This window comes from Lepus europaeus, chromosome 6, assembly GCF_033115175.1.
Source record: "Lepus europaeus isolate LE1 chromosome 6, mLepTim1.pri, whole genome shotgun sequence".
NCBI lineage: Eukaryota > Metazoa > Chordata > Mammalia > Lagomorpha > Leporidae > Lepus > Lepus europaeus.
In genome coordinates this window covers 101,923,809-101,947,161 of record NC_084832.1, presented here as the reverse complement: position 1 = coordinate 101,947,161, position 23,353 = coordinate 101,923,809, and the positions used below count along the sequence as shown (strand labels likewise).

General features: G+C 59.8%; 1 protein-coding gene across 3 annotated transcripts in view; it reads left to right on the top strand.

Annotated features, from left to right (window-relative positions):
- The window catches only part of TSPAN9 (tetraspanin 9), a 193,414-nt gene extending 171,131 nt beyond the window's left edge, over nucleotides 1–22,283 (top strand). For 2 of the 3 annotated variants that reach the window (XM_062194801.1, XM_062194802.1), the window contains 6 exons: nucleotides 17,944–18,135; nucleotides 18,431–18,505; nucleotides 18,981–19,082; nucleotides 19,794–19,928; nucleotides 20,102–20,185; nucleotides 21,469–21,645. In XM_062194801.1, coding sequence (XP_062050785.1) covers nucleotides 17,944–18,135; nucleotides 18,431–18,505; nucleotides 18,981–19,082; nucleotides 19,794–19,928; nucleotides 20,102–20,185; nucleotides 21,469–21,540 — 660 coding nt within the window. In that variant the 3' untranslated portion in view covers nucleotides 21,541–21,645. Of the gene's footprint in view, nucleotides 1–17,943; nucleotides 18,136–18,430; nucleotides 18,506–18,980; nucleotides 19,083–19,793; nucleotides 19,929–20,101; nucleotides 20,186–21,468 lie in introns of all 3 variants that reach the window. The other variant, XM_062194800.1, reaches the window with a different exon arrangement.
- Nucleotides 22,284–23,353: the final 1,070 nt, after the last annotated feature.

Genomic DNA, 23,353 nt, shown 5'->3' with positions numbered 1-23,353 from the left:
AGAGAAGGCTTTTCCTTCCAGACGGGGGTGTGGCCTGAACTGGGCCTCTCTGAGGGAATGAGGAAGTGCCCCTCCTTGTTTTGCTGGACTGAAATGGTTCACAGTGGCGGATGCTGGGAGGTGAACCTGTGGTCGGCTCATGACCTCGATGTCAGGCCAGAGGGTTTGACGTCCCATGAGGGCAGTGGGCACTCCTGGAATGACAAAGCAGTTGTATAAAGAGTCCTGGGCCGGCGCTGCGGCTCAATAGGCTGATCCTCAGCCTGTGGCGCTGGCACACCAGGTTCTAGTCCCGGTCGGGGCACCGGATTCTGTCCCGGTTGCCCCTCTTCCAGGCCAGCTCTCTGCTGTGGCCCGGGAGTGCAGTGGAGGATGGCCCAAGTCCTTGGGCCCTGCACCCCATGGGAGACCAGGACAAGCACCTGGCTCCTGGCTTCGGATCAGCGTGGTACACCAGCTGCAGCACGGCGGCCGTTGGAGGGTAAACCAATGGCAAAGGAAGACCTTTCTCTCTGTCTTTCTCTCTCACTGTCCACTTTGCCTGTCAAAAAAAAAAAAAAAAAAGAGTCCTGGAAGGGGATGGTGCTGCCAACTACAGAGGGTCTCAGGGGAAGTCGAGAGTCGAGCCACCTGCAGGTGCAGCTCGAGTCAGTCTTGGGTTGAGTCTGCACCCACCCGTCCCAACCCACAGGCTCTGGGGGCTCACACAGGGAGAACCTTGGCCGGATTTATTTTGTATCTGTGGGTCCTGGACATGGCCTCTCCACCCTGGGGTCCAGGGTCCCCCTGACGTCCTCTCCTTTGAGATGGGGAGGGAACAGGCAGGCCCTTGGTCCTGGAGTCCTCAGGGGCCATTTCTGGCCATGGGGTGCAGCGGTCATCTTCTGCAGGGAACAGCGCAGAGCGGCTGGGCCTGGACTGCTGCCCTGGGCTTGGAGCAGCTGTTGGGCACTTGAGACTAAGGCGTCAGGCAATCTCGTGGTCGCTGTTTCACATCTTCCTCTTGCCCCTCCCAGCAAGGCTGCAGGGAGCGTGGGGTAACAGTTGAGCCCCAGCAGCTCTGAATAACCCCCTGGCATGACCCACTTTTCCTGAGCCACCCACAGCAGAGCTTCATGGGACTCTGCCCATGTAAGGTGTGCGTGGACAGCGTGGCAGGCTCCTCCTGGCCGCCTCCTCTCCCCACACTGCTCCTCGTCCCAGAAGTGAGATCCCGCACTAAGGAAGTGCCAACATACACTTGGTGGTGACACCTGGGTACACCAATGCCAGGAGAGCCATGGGATGAGCTGATTGAATTAGAACAAGAGCATAGGTCTGTACCCCAGCGTCTTTGAAGTCACTTTGTGTGAGTGTCCACTGTGGGCCTGTACTATGCTTATTCAACCTGTGAGGCTGGCGCTGGTACCTCTGTTCTGCAAGTGACGAAGTAAGGCATAGAGAAGTGAAGTCACTTTCCGAAACTTGCATGGCCAGGGCAGGGATTTTTAACTCCTGCACGACCACCGACTTCATCACCCACGTGTCTGGGCTGTCACTCAGCTCCCTGTGCCAGCTCCCAGGAGCCTGAGATACTCCAGGAAGATGCCACTGTGGAGGAAAGTGCTCCGGGACAAAGGGTCTCGGGGGGCTGTCTCCTGCTGTCATGGGGATTTGCTGAGCTTTTGCTATGGCCTGGTGCAGGGCCCCGGCTGGAGACAGACAAGGAGCAAGCCAGGATCTCTACTTTCACAAAGCTCACATGTTAGCAGGGAAGACAAACAGTAGTCCACACACTTAAAGTAATAACAGATTGTGGTAAAAGATGGAAAAGGAGGGAGGGCACACTGGAAGGGTGAGAATGAGCCAGCCACTCGATGACCCCAGGGCAGGAGCATTCTGGACAAAGCAAATGCCAAGTGCCAAACAGTGGAGCGTGCCTCAAGCCCTCAGAGAGGCCACTGGGCAGGGCAGACAAGGGAGGAGCTGAGGAAGGAGGCTTGGAAGGGGTTTGGGCTGTGCTCTACACGCAAGGGAAAAACCACAGGAGAAATTTGAGCAGGGACCATTTTGGGTGCCCTGCAAAGAAGGGCAAGAGTGGTGGGCAGAGAACAGCCCGGTTGCAGAGGCTCGGAGAAGAGGTGGGGGTGGGGAGGAACAGATGGACTGGGGATGGGATTGAGGGGGCAGCTGGTGGGTCTTGCCGATGGATGCCCCAGGGCCCAGTGCTCCTCAGGTGTGGCAGTCGCACATAATGGACCCTACTAGGAGCTGCCCAGCATTGCTGCATTCTGGCTTCTGCCACAGGCAGCAGATCTAAAGGACAGTGGGAAGAAAGGAAGGGGTGGCACCGCCGAGCTCCCCGGAGGCAGCACAGCCGTGGCCCTGGTGTCAGGTGCCTCGGGGTGGGGGTGGGGATTTGTTCCCATTTGATGCAGCAGTGTGGTCTGTGCCAGTGAAAGACTTGGATATGTGTGGTGTGCATGGAAGCGGGCCTGGCTGGGCCCACATGATCCTCAGCACCATACCTGGAGTCCTCCCCCCGGGTGCCAGCCGGGTGTTGCATAGACCAAGCTGGAACGTGGTGGCCCCCTGCCTCTGGGAGTTTGGGTTGTTTGAAAGCAGAGTTCAACTGGAAGTAGTACGTCTCTGGGAGTGAGCCACAGGCCTGCCTTCCGAGTTGGCACAGACAAGTCCGATCAGGAGTGGGTGTCTGTTGGGCAAAGTGTGTCAGGTGCTTCCAGGGCGTGGAGGGGTGGGGGCAGGGCTGGTGGTGGGCACCGCAGAGGGGTGCAGGCTGGAGGGTAGCACGTGCTGCTGGTGCAGGGCTAGAAGCGACCAGAGGGGCGAGTGCTCTGGGTGGCAGGCTACTACACGGAAAAGGAGGAGCCTGGGGGAGCTCTCAATGACCGTCCTGAGGAGCTCAAGCCGTGGTCTGTGGGTTGCAGGAGCCCTCTGGGGTCCTGACCTGGCTGGAAGACTAGGTGGAGAAACACATGCATGCGTGGCACCCCGAGTCCACAGATGTTGTCCCAGGTGTGTGTGACACCTGGGGAGGAAATACTGACATCAGCACAAGTGAGGGGTAGGGGGCATTTGGGCTCGAGAAGCAGCAGGCATCCTGTTCAGGAAACCGTGGTTACCATCCCCGCCCCAAGGAGCACGGGAGGAAGATCTGAAGTGTCCTCGGGTACATGGCCCTGGTGCAGCTGGTGAGGTCCTGACCATAGCCTGTGTTTCTGGCTTCCACGGTGTCTTAAAATTGATTTTTTATTTAAAGATTTTATTTATTTGAGAGGCAGAGTTACAGGCAGAGAGAGAGAGAGGGAGAAGTCTTCCATCCACTGGTTCCTCAAATGGTTGCAACGGCTGGAACTGGGCCACTCTGAAGTCAGGAGCCAGGGACTTCTTTTGGGTCTCCCAAGTAGGTGCAGGGGCCCATCTTCTACTGCTTTCCAGGGCCATCAGCAGAGAGCTGGATCAGAAGAGGAGCAGACAGGACATGAACTGGTGTCCCTATGGGATGCCGGTGCCGTAGGCGGAGGCTTAGCCTACTACGCCATGGCGCCGGTCCCTCCCACGATGTCTTGCTCACACAATGCTTTGTGTGATGGTAGGGACCCCTGACGTGGCTCTGGCTGGACATTCCCCTGTGGACCTTGGTGACTCGCCGTGGGCAGGAAGGGCGGGATCCGGAGCTTTGCCTCACAGGTATGCTTTTGCAAAAGAGGTCCGACTTTCCCTGAAAGAAGGCCAGACTCCAGCTCCCCTGAGCAGCCAGTGACAAGTAAAATCAGTTATCTTTTTCCCCTTTAATAATTTCTACCTTTAGAGATGCAAGGCTGCCCACCGGCTGGGAATGGCACCGTCCCTCCTAGCCCGGGAGTGTCTATTTTGTGGGTGCCCTGGGGGCAGGACCCTAAAGCCCTCTGCTTACAATGTGATTTCTTCTGACTGCAATGCCAGCCTGTATCTCTAAAAACATTCTTTTGAGAGCTTAAGGGAAATGTTGGACCACAAAGTGCAGACGTCTGCATTCCGCCGTTGTCCTCATCTCTCTGGCTACTGCCTGCTCTCTCTCTCACTTGCTTTTTTTTTTTTTTTTCGTTTCTGTTGAATAAGCAAAAGCAAGAGCAAATTTATTCCTTAGATCTCCTATGAAAATGCGTAGTAATTGTTTCTTTTTGGTCTTGTCAATATGTTTCGGTTTTGTTCATTGAGCTTTGTTCTCGGCTCCCCCCACCCCAGCTCACATTTGCACATAGTGGCAGATCCCTGCCCCCACCCTACCATTTGCCGGCTATAAATTGGCATGGTTTCCCCCTCCAGGCACCGGTGGAAGGAGTGGGAGATGAGAGAGGTGGAAGGAGGGGTCTGCTTGAGGGCCCCGAGCCCCGAGCCTCTGTCTCCAGCCTGTGCTGGATCAAAGGCCTCACGTGACTTCACTCTTTCCAGATATGGGAAGTGCCGAACGCAGACGTGATCGATTCTGCTGGCTGTCCAGGTTGGGGTATAATTAGCAGCTCGATTTCATGTCATCGTGGCCTGAATCGTTGCCATCGTCTCTCTCTGAGTTGCCGAGCAGAGCGTGAGGTGGCCCGAGACCGTGACCATCGGACTCCAGGCTGGTGGCTGCTCTGAGCCTCATTTCCTTTTACCTGGGGATTTGGGTGGTGATGTCACCACACAGGGGAGTGAAGGGTACATGGCACAGCACTCCTGGGCCCAGCTTACCTGGCACCTAGGGGATGCTGGTTCCTCTCTGCTCCTTCCTTCCCTGAGAACTGTGCGGTTGATCCTCAGCAGGTGGTGAGGGGTTGGCTGGCTCCAGCCCCCCAGATCTGTGGGCAAGTTACTTACCCTGGGGGGAGCGGGGGCTCTGCATGCCTGCCTGTGAAATGGCCTCATAGCAGCTACCTTGCCCATCTCAGAAGCAGGAGAGATGGGTTAGTCAGATGTGGCCACCATAACAAACCCCCTGAGACAACCTACTTAGAAGTGAAGAAGGGCTTGTTTAGCTCACAGTTTGAGAGGCTCAGACTCATGTGGATGGGGGAGCGCATAGAAGGGAAGGGTCCCCAGGGCCAGGGCTGTGGCGTAGTGGGTAAAGCCGCCATCTGCAGTGCCGGCATCCCATATTGGCGCTGGTTCGAGTCCCACTTACTCCACTTCTGATCCAGCTCTCTGCTGTGGCCTGGGAAAGAGCAGTTGAAGATGGCCTAAGTCCTCGGGCCCCTGCCACTGCATGGTAGACCTGGAAGAAGCTCCAGGCTCCTGGCTTCAGATCAACCCAGCTCTGGCCATTGCAGCCATTTAGGAAGTAAACCAGTAGGTGGAAGAACTCTCTCTCTCCCTCTCTCTCACTCTCTCTCTCTCTCTCTCTGCCTTTGTAACTCTTACTTTCAAATAAATAAATAAATCTTAAAAAAAAGAAAGAAAGGGAAGGGTGGCCTGGCAAGCCAGGAAGCAGAGAGAGGCTGGGCCCCACACTGGCTTTTATGACCAGCCTCCTGTAAGAACCGCCTTCTGAGATCACACTCCCCTCCCCCTGCCAATGACCCACGGGCCTTCCGCTAGCTTACCTCCTAAAGGCTCCTCCCCACCCCAAGTACCACTCTGGGGACCAAGCCTTTAATACACAGGCCTTTTGGGGACATTGGACATCCAAGCCAGTGTACACAGCATAGCAGGGGAGGATGAGGAGGGTGTCCGTCTTTTGTTTGATAGATGGGACGACTTGGAGGAGGGAGCTGGCTGGTGAGCAGCGCCTGGCAACCGTACCTGCTGCTTTATCTAAGGGCTCACCATTAGGTGGCATGTGCAGAGGCACACGCCTCTGGTGGATGCTGGCGGACAGACAGATGGCCTTTCTCCTGCCATATACTCTGGCCTGCCTCAGTGTCCCTGCGTCCCTCCTCCGCTGGGGCCCAGATGGCCCACATTCGACGGCTGCCGAGCGAGGGCCCCTCTGGGCCGTGTGCTGCCGCATGCTGGGGATGGGCACGGAGAGCTCCCCAGGTAGACCGCCACCCTGGTGCGGCTGTTTGCAGGCAGAGTGCGCCCCTGGCCAAGGCCAGCACTCACAGTGGGGGAATACGCACTGCCCAGCGCTGCAGATAGGTTCACTGCCCAGCAGGAGGGGGGTGCCTGGAGGAGCGGCTGGGCCCTGAGGCCTGGAATGGGCTGAGAAAGTGTGTGGAGTAGGGGAAGTGCTGTGAGCCAGGTCCCAGGCCAAAGGTGGAAGGTACCCCAGGGGAACTGGCTCACACTGGAGCTGGGGAGGCTTCCTTGTTTGCTCCAGGAGGTTTTCTGGTGTCAGTAATCGGGTGAGCAGGTGTCTGAGTGAGTGAGCTCCCACAGTACAGTGCCTGGCAAAGCCCCTACCTTGACCTGTGGCTGACTCAGCCCCGGGGTGTAATAGGGCCAGAGGGAGGTGCAATGCCTTCCTGAGAATCCCGGGCAAATAGAGGCACCGGGGACCAAAGGAGAGGGACACGGAACCCCAGTCATGCCATGCATTCGATCTGGCTGCTTCCGGGTCTCAGGGCAACCTCTGCCCACCCGCTGCCCGCCTCAGCCCGCCTCCTCGTGAGCCGGCTTTCCGCTTATCTTAATTTATTGATGAAAACTTGTTTTACGGTCCAGTGCACAGACAGCAGCAGCTCCCTGCCAAGAGAAAGCATGCTCTCCAATCTGGAAAGCGAGACGCCTCCCGGAGATGAGTGGCTGGGGACCAGAGCTGGGGCAGGGGGGCAGCAGCGAGCAAGGCTCATCTGGGTGGATTAGGGCTCAATGAGGCCAACGCAGCCGCCACCTGGCATGGGGGCAGCCCGCGGGACCTCTTGGTCTCCCTCCACTGCTGGCTGCAGGCTTGGGGCTGTCCCTGAGCTGGGTGAGTGATGGCTCCCATTTCTAGCTGTGTGTAGAGCACTGTGCTCTGGAGTTTGTTTTCATGAATGGCCCCGAGCCCTGGCCATAACTGTGGTAGGTCCTCTGAATCTCCCTCTTAAAAAACAAGCACTAGAGAAGATGCCTTTTTTTAAAATAAATTTTTTTGACATACAAGATTTTATTTATTTGAAAGGCAGAGTGACGAGGTGGGCAGGGGAGAACGTCTTCCATCCACTGGTTCACTCCCCAAATAACTGCAACAGCCAGGGCTGGGTCAAGTGGAAGCCAGGCACCCAGAACTCCATCTGTGACTGCCACGTGGGTACAAGGACCCAAGTAATTGGGGGACATCGCCTGCTGCCTCCCAGGCACGTTAGCAGGGAGCTGGATCAGAAGCAGAGGAGCCGGGACCCACGCTGGGATGCAGGTGTTGCACGTGGTGGCTTAACCCACTGCACCCCAGCGCCCACCCCAGCAGTGGTCTTTGGAGGTCCTCCCAGCTGGTAAGTGAGGGAACGTGAACCTGGTCTACTGCTTCCAAGGCCAGAGCTCTCCATGTCTTCCCTTACCCATGCACGGCATCCAGTGCCGTCGTGGCTGCTGCAGTAGCCTCATTGTCTGGGCCTCTGGGGGCGGGACCCTGTCCCGGACATGTGTGTTACACAAGATGGCACACGATGAGCTCAGAGCAGGCCGTATGTGATGCACCCGGAGAACGTAACTGGCCAGCGGTCCAACGAGCGCGTTCCCAGTCAGGCTTCCACTGAGACCTTCTCTGCAGAACAGGAAAAGCCGCAGGGCTGCTGCTGTGAGGCCTTGTGTCCTTGTAGTTGAGTCGCGGATGTTCTTTAATGTCCCTGCTTTCCCTATCGGTTGGCTGCAGGCACCATACAGATAAAGGCTGGACTCCGGAGAGCTCCAATGACCTCATCATCGATAAAATGTCCCCACGTTGGCTGCGACCGGCCGGCCGAGGAGGTGCAGGTTTACAGTAGCGAGTGGGTGACGAAGGACAAAGGCTTGTCAGGCTTGTCCTCACCTCCCCAGACTCCCCGTTGTGATGGAGATGCAGGAGCAGAGCGCCCTGTGGAGCTCTTGTTCGTTCACTTTGTTCCTTTGGCAGAGATGCAGTCAGCAATCTTCACAGCTCCAGATCTGCCGAGTAGGTAGACCTCAGCTGGGCCTGTACCACCTGCACCCAGCACATGTGTGCACCCCGTCCATTCTCTCCACAGACCAGACCCTGGGGCCATCTCCTCCGCTCGCTGTCTCCTTCCCTCCCTTCCCCTGGGGTGGTGGCCCCTGCCCCCTCCACGTTTTGACGGGCCGTCCCACCATCCCAAACGCAGACCGGCCTAGATGCTTTTCCTTAGGTCTATAGGAGGTGCATGGAGGTCACAACACATTGGATTCAAAGCCCAGCTCTGCCAGCCACAGAGCTCTGCCCAGATTCTCTGACCCTCTGAGTCTTACTTTTTCCCATTTGTAACGTCGGGGGAACCATAGGCATGACCTCGTCCAGCTCTCACGGGAAGGGCTCGCACCAGCTCCTGGCCTGTGAAGCAGGCGAGCTAAGTGCGAGCTGCGTCGTCAGCGTCACCACCCTCATCACCATCGCTGCTGTCACCAGTGCAGCTCCTGCATCCCGTCCTGCCCTGCTCTGTACTTCCAGGCCAAGGGCTTGCCGGCCACACCAGATGCCTCTGCCACGGTGGGGCTGTGTCTGAGTGCTGCTGCTGTCCTGGCCTCCGGGGGATGTCTCAGGTGCAGTGGGTCAACGGGTGGTTTTGGAGTCAGGTTTCCGAGGCTCCTTCACCACTTAACCTCTTAAGCTTCTGTCCTCTCACCTGTAAAATGGGGAGGATAAAAATAGCTCCTGTGTCCACTGGACTAAGTGGGCAGTGGGGGCTGGGCATACATCAGAGCAGCTTGGGCCCATGGTCCATCGCTGGTGCATTCCCACCCCTGCAGCTGAGCAGGGTGGAGGGGATGCCAGGCCCTGGGCGTGGGTGCTGTGAGCACAGCCAGCACCTCCAGGAAGAGCTCTGTGACCTCGGACAGGTTTGTCTGGTGACGCTGTGGCCAGGTGGCTTTAGGCAGAACCCCTTCATTTGTAGCACTGCGTTGAGAAGCAGAGAGTGGGCACTCACCTCCCATTCTAGGAGACCCAGGAGGTGGGCAGAGCTTGGCACAGGGCAGGGAGGGCTCTCAGGCTGCAACTCACGCTGGTGCTAAGACCATGTCTGACAGAGAGACCTGGGCTTGAGCACCCTGTGTCTTCCACAGAGCGTGCTAGAAATGCCACTGTCCTGGCGTGGGTGGACAGTGCTCCCGGCTGGCGGCGCACACAGGCAGAGGGCATTGTATTCCTAGAGAGAAAGGAGACCATGGGTCAGCATGTGAAAGGGTTACAGCACAAGCAGGCGTGGGCGGTTGTCCTGGGGTCAGCGATGGCCCTGGTTGTCAGCCATGCTTAGTCCCAGCTCTATAGGTGTGATTATAGGGTGTCACTCACTGAACCCGAGCTGTAGATGCTCATCCCCTGGACACCACGAAGAGCTCCATGACAGGCAAGTGCTGGCCACGTGGCCAAGCCAAAAGGCTTCCAGGAAGGAGGTGCTTCCAGGAAGGGGCTCACCTCTCTGCGCCGCTAGGGAAGCCTTCATTTCTAAAGCAGCGCGGTCCCCACGGATGAGTTACCCTCTTTGCCAGGTGATGTCCCATAACTGCACGTGCTCCTCATCTGTCGTGCCTCCCCTTGCGTTCTCCCAGGGCTTGGAGTGACAGGGCGACCCCTGGTGCAATCTTCACACCCTGGGGAGCGCAGAGCACGGGGCTGGCCCAGCCCTGCTCGTCTGTACCCTCACTGGCGCTGAGGAGGCGCCTTCCCTCCCACAGTCCTTGGGCAGCGCACGTCTCTGAGTGGTGCCATGGCCTCGCCCTCCCTGGCCCTTCTCGGGAGCCCAGTGGCTGCCCACGCTGCCTCCCTCGGCTGCCCTGAGCTTTGATGCTGTCAGGTGGACATGCGAAAACAAACACAGGAGGGCAGAGACAAGGCTAGTGGTGGGGAAGTTCTTTCTCCAGGCGTCCCAGCCAAACTCCTGGATGTACTTGGCACTTCTCTCCCTATGTGCAGGGGCCCAAGGGCACAGACCAAACCTTACACATGGCCCCAGGCTGTCCCCTCAGCCTCCTCCCTGGGCCCTGGGGTACAGATGATGGGAGCTGTGTCCCCTGCCCCATGCCCCAGCACAGAGCCCCTTCCCACACTAGCACCGGGCTACAAGTGTCGCTGGGCATGGGTGGCTGAAACTCCACACTGCCTTCTGTGAGTGTGTGCACACCCTCACCCCGCGCCCCCAGCCAAGGGCCCGTGTCTGGCCAGCACAGAGGACAGACTCTCCATGGATCGTGAGTCTCCCTCTTAGGAGGTCTTCCCCCTGCCTGCCTGTGACCTTGCCCCAGTCTGGTGGGAAACAGCTGTGTCCTCTCCTTCTGTGACTGATCCAGGGTGCAGAGCAGAATCTCGTGGTCTTGTGGCTGTGTCCTGGAGCTGGACAGGCTGGTGGGCACCTGGGGACCCCAAGACACAAGCGTGCCCTGTGTGTGTATTCTTTCCATCACCTATCCACACCCCATTTCATTTGCATCCTGTGTGTGACTGGCCCATGACATGGCCTGCTGGGAAGAGCATGCCATGCTGCCCAGGCACGCATGGCCTGCCCTGCCCTGCCCTGCCCTGGGAGGCACCGACTGGGGAAGCATGCCTCCTGCTTTGCAAGGCTGACAGGTGCTCTGCATTGTCCACTGCTCTAGCTTTCCAGCCACATGTCATTTTGTGGTCCTTCTGGTGGGCTGTGGTGGGGTGCCCCTCTGCTGGCCTCAGCCCTCCATCCATCAGGCGCCTTTAGGGGTTCTGAGCTTGGCCACACCACCCGTCCGGTCCCCCTGAGTGGGAGAAGTCTGACCGGGCCTCTGTCAGGTGTGAGCAGGCTGCCTGGCCTAGGGGATGAGCGTGCAGGTGCGAGTCGGGAGGGCGCTGCGTTGCTCTGCAGCCGTTTCTCCCAGCGGAGGCCTGAGCCATGCAGGGGTGCATTCGGGACAGAGCAGGTAGGCCCACCCTTCCCGATTGCTCACCTCACTCTTTGCTCCCAAGGCATCAGTTGCCGTCTCTTGGTACCCAGGCCCTTTAGTTTGTTTTTTTTTTTTTTTTTTTTTTTTTTTTTTTTTTGGACAGGCAGAGTGGACAGTGAGAGAGAGACAGAGAGAAAGGTCTTCCTTTTGCCGTTGGTTCACCCTCCAATGGCCGCCGCGGCCAGCGCACCGCGCTGATCCGAAGGCAGGAGCCAGGTGCTTCTCCTGGTCTCCCATGGAGTACAGGGCCCAAGCACCTGGGCCATCCTCCACTGCACTCCCGGGCCATGGCAGAGAGCTGGCCTGGAAGAGGGGCAACCAGGACAGAATCTGGCACCCTGACCGGGATTAGAACCCGGTGTGTCGGCGCCGCAAGGTGGAGGATTAGCCTGTTGAGCCATGGCGCCGGCCAAGCCCTTTAGTTTTTGACACCCAGGGACTGACATAGCTTCTCTTTGCCCCTGGGGCTGAGCCACCCTAGAGACCCAGCAACGCCTTGCTGGAAGGAAGTGCCCAGGGCAGGGCCTGTGTCCCCCAGGAAGCCCAAACAGATCAAGGCCACCAAGCCCCCTGTGTAGCCCACAGAGGGCCTGGGCTGCTGCTGACTGGACTTCACCCCTCCCTGTTTACTGGAGGGTGGTTCTGAGTCTCAGATGGGGTCTCCCCACTACTCGGCAGGATTTTGGAGTGTGAGAGGCACAGGCATTGTAACGGGACCACTCTCCATGGTGGGTGGGGGAGTGGATCGCAGAACTCGCTGGAGACAACTGGCACTTGTGGGTCCTTTCTTGGCCCCAGAGACTGCGACTCACAAATATGATAGCTTGGCTGGCGCCGTGGCTCACTAGGCTAATCCTCCGCCTGCGGCGCTGGCACCCCGGGTTCTAGTCCCAGTTGGGGCGCTGGTTCTGTCCAGGTTGCTCCTCTTCCAGTCCAGCTCTCTGCTGTGGCCCTGGAGTGCAGTGGAGGATGGCCCAGGTCCTTGGGCCCTGCACCCGCATGGAAGACCAGGGGGAAGCACCTGGCTCCTGGCTTCGGATTGGCGCAGCGCACTGGCCGTAGTGGCCATTTTGGGGGTGAACCAATGGAGGGAAGACCTTTCTATCTCTCTCACTGTCTAACTCTGCCTGTCAAAAACAAACAAAAAACCAAATATGATAGCCCATGAGCTTGGCCGTGTGTGGACATCCCCTGGGGTAAACCTACCCCATTCTGGAACCATCAAGATGTAACTGGGTTGTCGTTATGCAAATGCCTTACCTAGTGTTTATTGGGAGGAAAATTAGGCCCAGACACATGGATGTGATCCTCACCTATGTGAGCTGGCAAGTGTCGGGGACTGTGAAGCTGCAAAGATGCCGGAGGCTTCGGGAGAGAGCTTGGAGGTCAAGGAGAGAGCAGTCAGGCCGTGGGGCTGCTCGGCTTCCCAGTGTGCGTGGGTCAGCAAGGCCCAGCCGACGGGCTCAGGGTGGTCATCGAGAGCAGGGAGGGCCAGCGGTGCCTCTGCTCTTGGGGCTGCCCCTCCTGCAGCCGGGGTCTGGCTCTGAGTTGGAGGCACAGGTGAGCAGTGAAGGGGGGCTCAGTGGTGCCACAGCTCAGGGCCCTTCATGCAGCCCCGAGGAGACTTGGGAAGAGAGATGTAAGCTCCACGCCTCAGATCTTCACAGCCCCACGCATCACGCTGGTTCTTGGTGCGGGTCTTGGCCACGGGATGTGGGTTCTTGACTAATGAGGGTTGCACAAAAGAGTGAGCGGGGTGCAGTGTTGGACAGTGAACCCTCTAGCCGCAGGGGCCCGCCCGGCTGCCTCCCCCAGTGGCTCACCGGGCTGCCATCCCCCTGCCTGCTGCGTGTGACTTTGTCATGTTGTCCCTTCACCTCCTTCCGTGCAGAATCGGAAGTGCTCTCGGGCGCTGCGAGGGCCCCTGGAGGCAAAGGGCTCTGAAATGCAGAGCAGTCGCCCCACTGCTGACACTGACTGATGGTCTGCACTCCCCCAACGAGGGTCCCGGCAGGCCAGAGCTGTGCCAGTTCATTACCGGCCAGCATGTCAGGCTGCGCAACTAAAGCCCTTTTGGTTTTCTCTTATTTTCTCCGCATCCACTAATTTATTAAATGCCATGAAATGTTGGGCTTGGCCCTGGCTTACCGAAAGCACCAGGGATTGCTGAGACCGGGCCCTTGAAAAGCTGCGAGCAAAGAAGGGATGTGGGGGGCGGGGAAAGGGACCTGGTTGGGGGCCGCCAGTGGCATCTGGCCCAGGAGACTGGGTGTCCCGCTGGGGTCTTCAGGGACACCAGGGGCTGTGATGGGTTCCCAGGGCGGGGCCTGGGACAGGGGGAGCAGGCGGCTTCTCCCAGGTCAGTGTGGAGCTCAGGGCAGCTTAGGTGAGTGACTCGGATGGGGTGTACGGGGGTCCGGGGGTGGGGAGGAAGGTGCACAGGGGGCTTCTTTTTTTTAAGATGTATTTGCATTCCTGCATCTGGTCCTATTCCTTGGCTCCCCACCTCCGCACCTGTCCTCTCATTCATTTGTTCATTCACGCATTGAACACATACTTGGCTAGTAGTATTCCAGGCGCGTTCTGGGCCCCTCGGAGGAAGAGAAAGGGTCCTGGGTCCTGGTGGTGCTGGTGTTTGGGGCAGGGTGGGGAGGACCCCTGATGTGCTTCTCTGGGTGCAGCCCTGGCTCAGGGGCAGGCCCTGGGAGGGGCCTGATCCGCAGCAGGGAGAGAATGTGGGTGTGGTGTGGGTGGCAGCTGTCCCACCCTCTAAGCAGGGTGTCCGTGGGCCCAGAAGCTCAGGAGGGAGGGCGGCTTGAGGGGGAACTGTGAGGATCCCTGTCTGATACTCACCGTGTGATTGACCCACCAGGGGTCCTCATCGTGTTTCACACCCAGGACAGGCATAAAGTGACAAAATAACCAGAGACGGGGAAGTGCCATGGGGGTGTTAGGGTCACCACAACAGGCTTCATATACAAGACGAGTCCGGAACACCGGCTCGCTGCATGTCCACAGCCCGGCTTTGCCTCGGTTTACCTGCTGTGCCTGCGTGCTCCCTTCTTCCTTCTGCAGGGTCAGTGCTGGGCCCAGACGAGGTAGCCCTGGAGAAGGGGAACCCAGAGACATGGCCAGGGCCAAGGCACTTCCTTGAGCTCTGGGAATTCAACCCGGAACAAAACAGACCCAAGTCCCAGCTCTTAGGGGAGGCCGCAGGCCATGCGAAAGGGATCAGGGTTCATCTTCCAAATTTGGACCTGGGCTCATCGAGAGCCCTGAATGAAAGCCACTTTGAAATGTGCTCGGGGTCCCCCTCTACTGGAGCAGTGGGGAGGGAGAGGCTCGCTCAGGCGAGGGCCACCCCCCAGGCCTGGGTGGCTCATGACCTCGGGCCAAGCAGTGCGAACCTTGGCTGGGTCCCAGTCGCCTGAGTCACCCAGCCTCGCCCCACGCGCTCCTGCCCTGGACTCGGTTACAGCTTGGTCATCTCAGCTGAGACAGCCCTCTGGTTTTGGAAGGGAATTTTTCCCAGAGGCCACCAGCCGAGGTCGCCGGCACCGAGCTTCGGCTGTGCCACCCCTGGCCTTGCTTCCCTCTTCTGCTCGGCGCTGGCCACCTGAGGGCTGCTCCCCTGCCCTGCTCCTTCCTCCCCCTGTGTCTGCTCAGCCCTCGGAGGTCAGCCTCCTGCCTCGCCCACCTGCCTGTCCAGGGCAGGCCTTGCTCCCCAGGACTCTGCCGCAGCTCCATGTCTGCTGTCTCCCCCTTCCTCTGGCTGCTTCCCCAGCCCCTAACTGCTTCTGTCCTGCTCAGACCTGCATGGGACACACAGGCTCTTCTCCAGGAGCTGTGATCTCCAGAGTTGACAGCCAGAGGGCGGGTGCCTGGCCCAGGGAGGGAGTCCAGGGCAGTGTCTCTCAACTCCCAGTGACGTTTGGGGCTGGGGAGTCCTTTGTGCATGAAGCATCTCTGGTCTCCGCCTGCCTAATGCCAGTAACGCGTGTCCCCCTCCCCTCAATGGTGACAACCAAACTCTGCCCTGGAAACGGAAGCCGGAGGCAGGGAGGGCAGTGGGAGCCGGGAGCTGGGTGCCGGCTCGGGGCCGGGCGGGTTGGTGCACTCAGTCCCTTCATGCTGGGTGTGCACCAGGAGGACAAGGGCTCCGTGAGCGCTCATGGGCCTCTTGGGGAACGTGGCTGGGAGTCTGCACCTGTGGCCAGAAGCCAGGATCTTGCACCATCCCACAGGATGGCTGGGACGCCACACCCCTGCTCAGTCCCCTTGTCCATAAAATAAAGGTCCAGTTGTGGTTTTGGCTGAGGTTTCCCTCTTGCCTGGAGGCTGCGCAGGTGCTGGGTCGTCTGAAGACAGGCAAGGCAGTCGGGCGTACGGGGCACCTAGCTGGGCCTCATGGCTCAGCAGCCATCCTTGGGTTGGGGCAAGCAGCGAGTCTGGGGGCTCTGAGACAGGCTGCTGATGGGGCTGTCCTACCTGTGGACAGCAGATCTTACCTGGGACCTTGGACAGGCAGTGAGAGGGGATGCAGCACAGGGCACCAGTTCCGTCCTCCCGGGGCTGGGTCTTTGGGAAGCTCGAGGACCAATCTGCAGGACAGCAGGGTGAGCCCCGAGCACTGGCTGGGAGGGAGGTGGCTGGCCCTTGGATCTGACCACTCTGGTGCCGGCAGTATCTCCCCTGGGACAGGGAAGCGGAGAGTGAGGTCCGGAAGTGTGTCTCCACCAGGCCCCTGCTCCTGTGAGAACTTCTCCAGATCCTGAGAGGGCCCAGGTCTGAAGTCTGGGGTGCCCTGGACGTCCTCCCCGAGACTGGCTCCATCCTGCAGCCCCAGGGGTCCCAGAGCCAGCCTCTTCTGTGGGCTGCTTCTCCACCTGTCGCGAGCGTCTGCAGCAGCGGGTTGCCCGCTTACTCACTCCAGGGCCTGGCTTCCACAGCCAACGTCTTCAGCATGGAGATCATGAATTTCCCAGGGTGTGATTAATGAGAGAAAAATTGAGACGGGCAGCCTAGAAACTGAGCAGAGTGAGGGAAGTCAGAGGGACAAGTTGCACACAAGGCTCCACGTGTCCCCTGCAAGCCACAGGGCTCTGAGCCGGCCTGGAGCGCCACCTTGTGGTTGCCAGAGCTGGTGGCCCCTGTTCCCCCTACAGAGCTTGCTGATGCCCCACTTGGGTGTTGCTCTGGACTGAGGGCACCCGTCTCCTGGAAGCCTTGACCCGATCCTACCTGGGGCTGCCCCAGGGTCAGGGGGACTAGGACCACTCAACAGTGTGGGGGACCCAGGTAGCCGCTCCTCTTACCTAACCAGTCCCCTGCAGCTCCTTGTCATCTCTGGCTCAGAAATATAGGGAAGTCAGCTCAGTTTATTCCAGGCACAGCCTGGGCCAGCCCTCAGTTCTCCCGTTTATCAAAATCTCACCTGTTCTTCAGAACTCAGCAAGCCCTGTCAATAACACCTGCAAGGTGTATCTCCGATTGCATGGTTTTCTTGCTGCCCTTGATAACCACCGGTACGGGGTGGGCACCCCCGCGCCCCTCCGCGCTGCCTGCAACATTTGCTAATTGCTCTCCAGGCTCCCCCATCGCCCTCCACTGGTCTCCTTGATGAGCAGCAGCCAGAGCAGATCATGTCGCCGGGCAGGACCGCGTGGGGAACCTGCTCCCGTGGCTCCCATGGTGCCACTCACTTCCACCCTTCGTGGAGCTCAGTAGCTGGCCCTCAGCTGCTCATGAATGCCCCCATCTTTCTGGGACTGCTTCCTCCAGCCAGCATCTCTGCCCAGAACCCCTGTAGCACTTATTTGGCACCAGGGTATACTGTGGTAGATGCTGACTGGATGCAGCCAGAGCAGATGGCCTGGAAGCCGGCCTCGGAGTGGTGGTGGTCTTTGGTGGTTCAAGCTGCTGTATGATGTAGGTGTGTGACTGGCTGGTGGGCTCCTAAGAGCACATGTGGCCCCGGGGCTGGCAGACGGGGCAGGCAAGCATCAGCTGCACGGAGCATGAAACGGTTCCGACGTGGACATCGGCAGCCGGTGAAACGGAAGCTCTCCCGTGTGAGGTTGGCGGGGTTGGCAGCTCCAGGGGTGCTGTTGGGAGAGCTGAGTTCCAGCCAGTCATGTCCATGGCTGCCGTTCTTGGATCGATGGCCGAGGCAGCTGTAGACCTGCCTGATGAGTGCTTCTCTACCTGTGGGAAGTTCACCCTTCAGCCTCCGGAGAAATCGGACCCTGAGAGTCCCTTCCCACCCCAGAGACCTTTCCCCAGAGGAACCGCTGCCCCTCGGTCCCTCGGGTGTTTGTCACGGGCTTTTGCCTTTTTTATTGTTAATTATTTTATTTATTTATTTGAAAGGCAGAATTACAGAGAGGGAGAGACAGAGAGATTGTCCATCTGCTGTGCTGGTTCACTCCCCAAATGGCCGCAATAGCCAGTGCTGGGCCCATCCAGAGCCAGGAGCCAGGAGCTCCCTCTGGGTCTCCCACGTGGGTGCAGGGGCCCAAGCACTTGGGCCATCTTCCACTGCTTTCCCAGGCCATAGGCAGAGAGCTGGATCAGAAGTGGAGCAGCTAGGACTTGAACTGGCATCCATATGGGTAGCGGTTGGCTTTACCTGCTACTCCACAGCGCTGGCCTCATTGCCTGTGTCTCACTGAATTTGACCCTTGGGGTGAAGCCCCTGGAATCCCATCTGCCCCACCTGTGGGCACCAGTTCCGTCCTCTCCAGGCTGGGTCAAGTGCCATGTGCAGAGACAGAGGTACTGGGCCTGGATGCTGAGCTGGTACGCTGTGGTGTGGGACCTTACCTGGCCGCAGCCCGGTTCTCCCCTGGTCTGCATCTTGGAGTCCTGCCGGGCGCGTGGTCTCTCCCAGGAGGTGGAGCCAGGGCTGTGCTGGGCTGATGGGCGTTCCTCTCTCTCCAGCTCTGTGGCTGCGGGCTGCTTGGAGTGGGCATCTGGCTGTCCGTGTCCCAGGGCAACTTCGCCACCTTCTCCCCCAGCTTCCCCTCGCTGTCTGCAGCCAACCTGGTCATCGCCATGGGCACCATTGTCATGGTGACGGGCTTCCTGGGCTGCCTGGGGGCCATCAAGGAAAACAAGTGCCTCCTCCTCAGTGTAAGTTGGGCCCCAAACCCCCTGACCCTGCCTCTCCCCGCCCTCAACTGACTGGGTGCCCAGCCTGACCCCAGGGGAGGTGCTCCTGGATTGTTTCCTGTCTGACCACGCCCCTCTTCCTCGTGATTGGTCAGTCCTGCCCCTGGCGGTCCCTCCCACCCCTTGGTAAGGTGTGTGGGTTTCCTTGGAAGCCCTGCTTGGGGCCACATGCTCCCTGCCTCCCACCCTGCTCCTCTGCGCTCGTGCCCGGCCACCAGCACCACCAGGTGCCCAAGCCCTGACCTTTGCTTTCCAGTTCTTCATCGTCCTGCTGGCCATCCTCCTGGCAGAACTGATCCTCCTCATCCTCTTCTTCGTCTACATGGACAAGGTAACCCTGCAGCCAGGTGCCCTTGGGCTTGGGCCAGGGCGAGCCAGCATCCTTTCCTTGTGTGAGGAAAGGAGATGGGAGCCCAGAGAGTTGCGAGAGAGGCAGGTGGAGAGACGCAGGTGGAAGGCTGTGGTGGGGCAGCGAGGGGAACACGGGCCTGGGGGAGTTCGTTACCCAGTTACCCAGGGCGGGCAGTGGACTGTGTGGGTGTCACTGAGCACAGCTGTGTGACCAGCATGCATCGAGAGGGGCCCTCTGGGGAGGTGTTGGGGTGGTGGTGGCTGTGTGCGCAGCTGGCCTGGGACCAGGACACCTGGAACAGCTACGGCCTTTTCACCTGTAGTGTTCCAGCCTGCCCCCACCCCCAGACCACCTGCCTCTCCGCTCCTGGGTGCCAGCTGTCCTGGTGGTCCTGGGGGAAGGGGTGGACAAGAGGTACTTCCTGGCAACCTGTAGCCCTGCCCCTCCCCGGTAGGTGAATGAGAATGCCAAGAAGGACCTGAAGGAGGGCTTGCTGCTGTACAACACCGAGAACAACGTGGGGCTCAAGAACGCCTGGAACATCATTCAGGCCGAGGTGAGGGCCGGGCCCGCCGGCCACCTGGCCTTTCCGGAGCTTAGCCGAGGGTGGGGTGGGGAGCAGTGGGAGCCGCCCCACTGCCACTGCCTGAGCAGGACCCAGCCGGGGAGGGGTGGGGGAGAGAGTGCAGGAAGGGAGCAGGACCTGGGCATGGAGCAGGTAGCCCGAGCGAGCTGGGCTGCGGGGCAGACTCCTGCCCACTCTGGCTCACTCTCCAGATGCCCGCAGTGGCCAGGGCCAGGCCAGATCCTGCAGCCCAGGCCAGGGTCCCATTAGCAGGAAGCTGGAGTTAGGAGCTGCGGCTGGGACTCAAACCCCTGGCACTTGGAGGTGTGATGCGGGCATCTTGGCCGCTAGGCCAGATGCCCGCCCCCAGCATTCATGTTAGCACCAGGCTTGCCCTGTGGTGCTTGGCTTGGGTGAGGGGATCCGGTTCCAAGGGGGAAACGAGCTGGTGTTCCTGATGCCCCGTGTGAAGCCCCGGGGCAGGGCAACAGGGGGGCCGGCAGCCAGTGGTGCATGAGCGGGAGGGGCAGGCCAGCAGGTGGAGGGTTTGGGTTCTCCTGCCTGGTATGGGGGCAGCATTTGGTCCTCTCCCGGTCGCTGCCTTCCCCTGCAGTCCAGTTGAAGCCCAGGCAGGCACAGAAGACGGCCGTGGAGAGGGCGGGGCAGGTGTGACCCATGGCCCTCTACGTCCCCACCTGGCAGATGCGGTGCTGTGGCGTCACCGACTACACAGACTGGTACCCAGTGCTGGGGGAGAACACAGTGCCCGACCGCTGCTGCATGGAGAACTCCCAGGGCTGCGGGCGCAATGCCACCACCACCGCCTTGTGGAAGACGGTGAGGCCGGGTGGGGCAGGGAGGGGATGGGGGTGAGGCTGTGTGGCCGGGTCTTGCAGGTGGAACCTTGGGTGGGCTGGGGAGGGGGGGAGGAGGAGCAGGGAGGGCAGGGGCTGGGCCGCAGGGTGCGCGCTGTCCTGGCAGGACTGTCACCCGTGGCCCTCGCTCCCCAGGGCTGCTACGAGAAGGTGAAGATGTGGTTTGATGACAACAAGCACGTGCTGGGCACTGTGGGCATGTGCGTGCTCATCATGCAGGTAAGGGGCGTGTCCGGCTGCACCTGACCTTGGGGTGGGGGGAGCCCAGATGCCCCCTGCGTGCCGTGTCTGGGATGTCCCTAGGCGCCTCCCAGCCCAGCGGTGCTGGTTTGCAGAGCCTGACCTAGGCAGGGTTCTGGCAGCCATGGGGCTCATCGCAGGGTGACCGGGCCTAACCAGGAGGCTGGAGCTGGAGTCACCCAGCTCTGCAGGCCATCTGTGCCCCGGCGCTGACCGGTGGGAGCTGTGGGAGGTGCATGACTGCGGCCTGGTCGCTGCGTTCACCACTTGTGCCCTGGCACCATCTGCAGTGACCCAGGGCCACCTGCTTCCTTCTGCCTCCTCCTCTCCGGGCCACCGCCCCCTTCCTTCTAGGGACACAGACAAGCACGAGGGCACTGTAGAGAGTTTGGGGGGAAATGGTATTAAAAGTAAGTTTATTTTGGTGCTAAAAATGTTTGAATCTATATATGATTTTCTTCATTATATGCATTTTCATGAATTTTGTGAAGATCTCTTGTATGCATGGTATTCAAACATTTTTCACCAAAATAAGTCTTACAGAAGACTTGTTTACTCATTTATTTGAAAGGCAGAGCAACAGAGAGAGAGAGAGAGAGAGAAAGATAACTTCCACCTGCTGGTTCATTCCCCAAATGCCCACAACAGCCAGGGCTGGGCCAGACTGAAACCAGGAGCCTGCAGCTCCATCCAGTTCTCGCACATGGGTGGCAGGGACCCAAACACTTGAGCCATCCTCTGCTGCCTTCCCGGGAGCATTAGCAGGGAGCTGGATCAGAAGCGGAGCAGCTGGGACTCCCACCCACACCCTGATAGGGACTCTGGCATCGCAAGCAGTGGCTTCACCTGCTGTGCCACACGCCGGCCCCAGCCCATGGTTTCATTCCACTTCTAAGTTACTGTTCCGTAGTCCCACGGGCATAAGCACAGCCTCATGGGTGAGACCCCTCCCTCGTACATTCCCAGAGCAAACAGAAGTGACTCGGGAGGTTTTGGTGGTCTCGGCCACCTCCCTCCTTCCCACCCAAGGTTTAGGGATGGTCCTTCCGGCGTCCAGTCCTCACAGCGGCCTCTGAAGTCGGCCTATTGGAGGCCCCACCCAGGCTCCGTGGCTTTCTGTACAAACAGCTCTGTGGGGCTGAACCCCAGCTCCCCCCAGGGGCCTGTGTGCACCGCACTCGGGGCTGCGGCCTGCGAGGCCCAGGCCTCACTCATCGCAGGCTGCCGGGCCCCCCTGTGAAGCCCTCCCTGCTGTCTTTCAGATCCTGGGCATGGCCTTCTCCATGACCCTCTTCCAGCACATCCACCGGACGGGGAAGAAGTATGACGCGTGAGCCGGCTCGCCGGGCCCCCGGCCCCCGCCTGGGCACCGCCAGGGAAGAGGAGCTGTGCCTCGTGTGGCCAGCCCATACTCTCCAGACCGAGACCCCTGCCCCCAGCCCCAGCCCGCCCTGCCCCCACCCCCGTCCAGGCCTCAGACTGTGTGGGGCGGGGCGAAGGTCCAGGAAGCGGGCTGCATAGAGACCTTGACCCCAGGCCCTGGATTCCCGCACCTGCTGCCCCTGTGTATTTGCCAAAGACAGGGTGGGCTGGGGCTGGGCTCGAGGAGGAAGCCCCCTGCCCCTCCTCACACTGACACTTGGTCCCCGCTTCAGCCGGGGTGATGGCCCCCGGCGGAGGCCACCAAGCCTGCCCGTGGCCACCCGTGGGAGAGCCAGCAGGGGCGGGGTTCTGTCTGCGCCAGGAACATCCTGCCCAGGCTTTTTATACCTTATAGTATAACTTTTTCTTTTTTTAATTTTATTTTACTCTGATTACGGTCATTCAGGAATATTATCTCAGATAAGTTTAGGGTTAGCGATTCTGATTTATAACTTTTTACTGTGTTTGATTTCTTGAATGGTTTGGTTTTTCTCTGGCAGAGGGTGGGGGTCAGGGAGAGAGGACTCAGGAGGCTCCCCGTGAGCTGGGCCAGGCCCGCCCTCAGGATGCACCCCCCGGGGTGCTGGGGGCAGGGGCTGGCGGCTGCAGCCCAGAGCCTGGAAGGGGCGAGGCAGTGGCTGGGGTGCAGCAGGCCAGGTGGAGCATCCCGCAGGGCCGAGGGGCCGGGGCGGGGGGTGGGGGTGCTGGCAGGGCACCCTCCAGGGCAGCTGGCGGCTGCAGCGGGAGCTGGCCGGGTCCTCCTGCTTTTCCCCTATGAGCAGCTTTTGACTTTTCCCTTTTGCCTCCTCTTCCACCCCACGCGGGCTTTCCCGCAACAGGTTCTGCAAACCCCGGTATTTTCACAGACATTCCTGCTAGAAACTCTTGGACAGATACCTCTCTAGTTCACATGCTGCTCACTGGGTCTCCTTGCTTCTGGAAGGGGAGGCACTCCCGGCTTCATGGCTGCTCAGAGGGCGGCAGAGGACCCGTGGCCACCAGGAGGGGGAGGCGGCGCCCCGGTTACGGCTGCCTGATGGTGCTGCTGGCACAGAGGGAGCGATGGCCGTGCCGGTCCCAGCTCCTTTCTTGGGCATCACTGCCAGCAGCAGGGGCATCCCTGGGTGGGTGGTGATCCCAAAGAGAAGAAATCTAGAAAGCCCAAGCTGCATCTTGCCCCCCGGGTCCTGACGGACACAGCCCTGGGCGCTTGAGCCATAGGTGCGGTGGGGTCAGCTCCTTTAACATTTTACAGTTGGAAGTCAAGAATCCATAGGCCTGAGCTCAGAAAGGCCATGCGCTGGCTCACTGGGGTCTCACACGCAGCCCTGGAGGGGGCCCTGCTGGGGGTCGCTGCCTTTTCCTTCCACTGTGTGGCTCCTCGCCTTGCCTCCCCAGCCGGGCCTGGTCTCTTCCCTGACCCCTTGCCCTGTGCCTGTCTGCTCCCAGAGCTGAGACAGGGCTGCCCAGCCAACCTGCAGCTCCTGCATTCACCCCAAGTAGCGTGCCAGTTGGGGCCAGGGGTACAGAACTCGGGGTGTGCGCAAGATGCCAGCTGGTGAGGAGTGGAGTGGAGAGGAGGGAGGGTGGTTCAGCCAGGGGGCCAGAGTGCAGACCACTGCCCCGAGACAGGAAGAGGGGACAAGCAGGTGTTTGGGTAAACTGGCCCCTCCACCCTCCTATGCCTCCCCAGGAAGCCCCCAGTGCAGTCATGGAGGGAGCTGG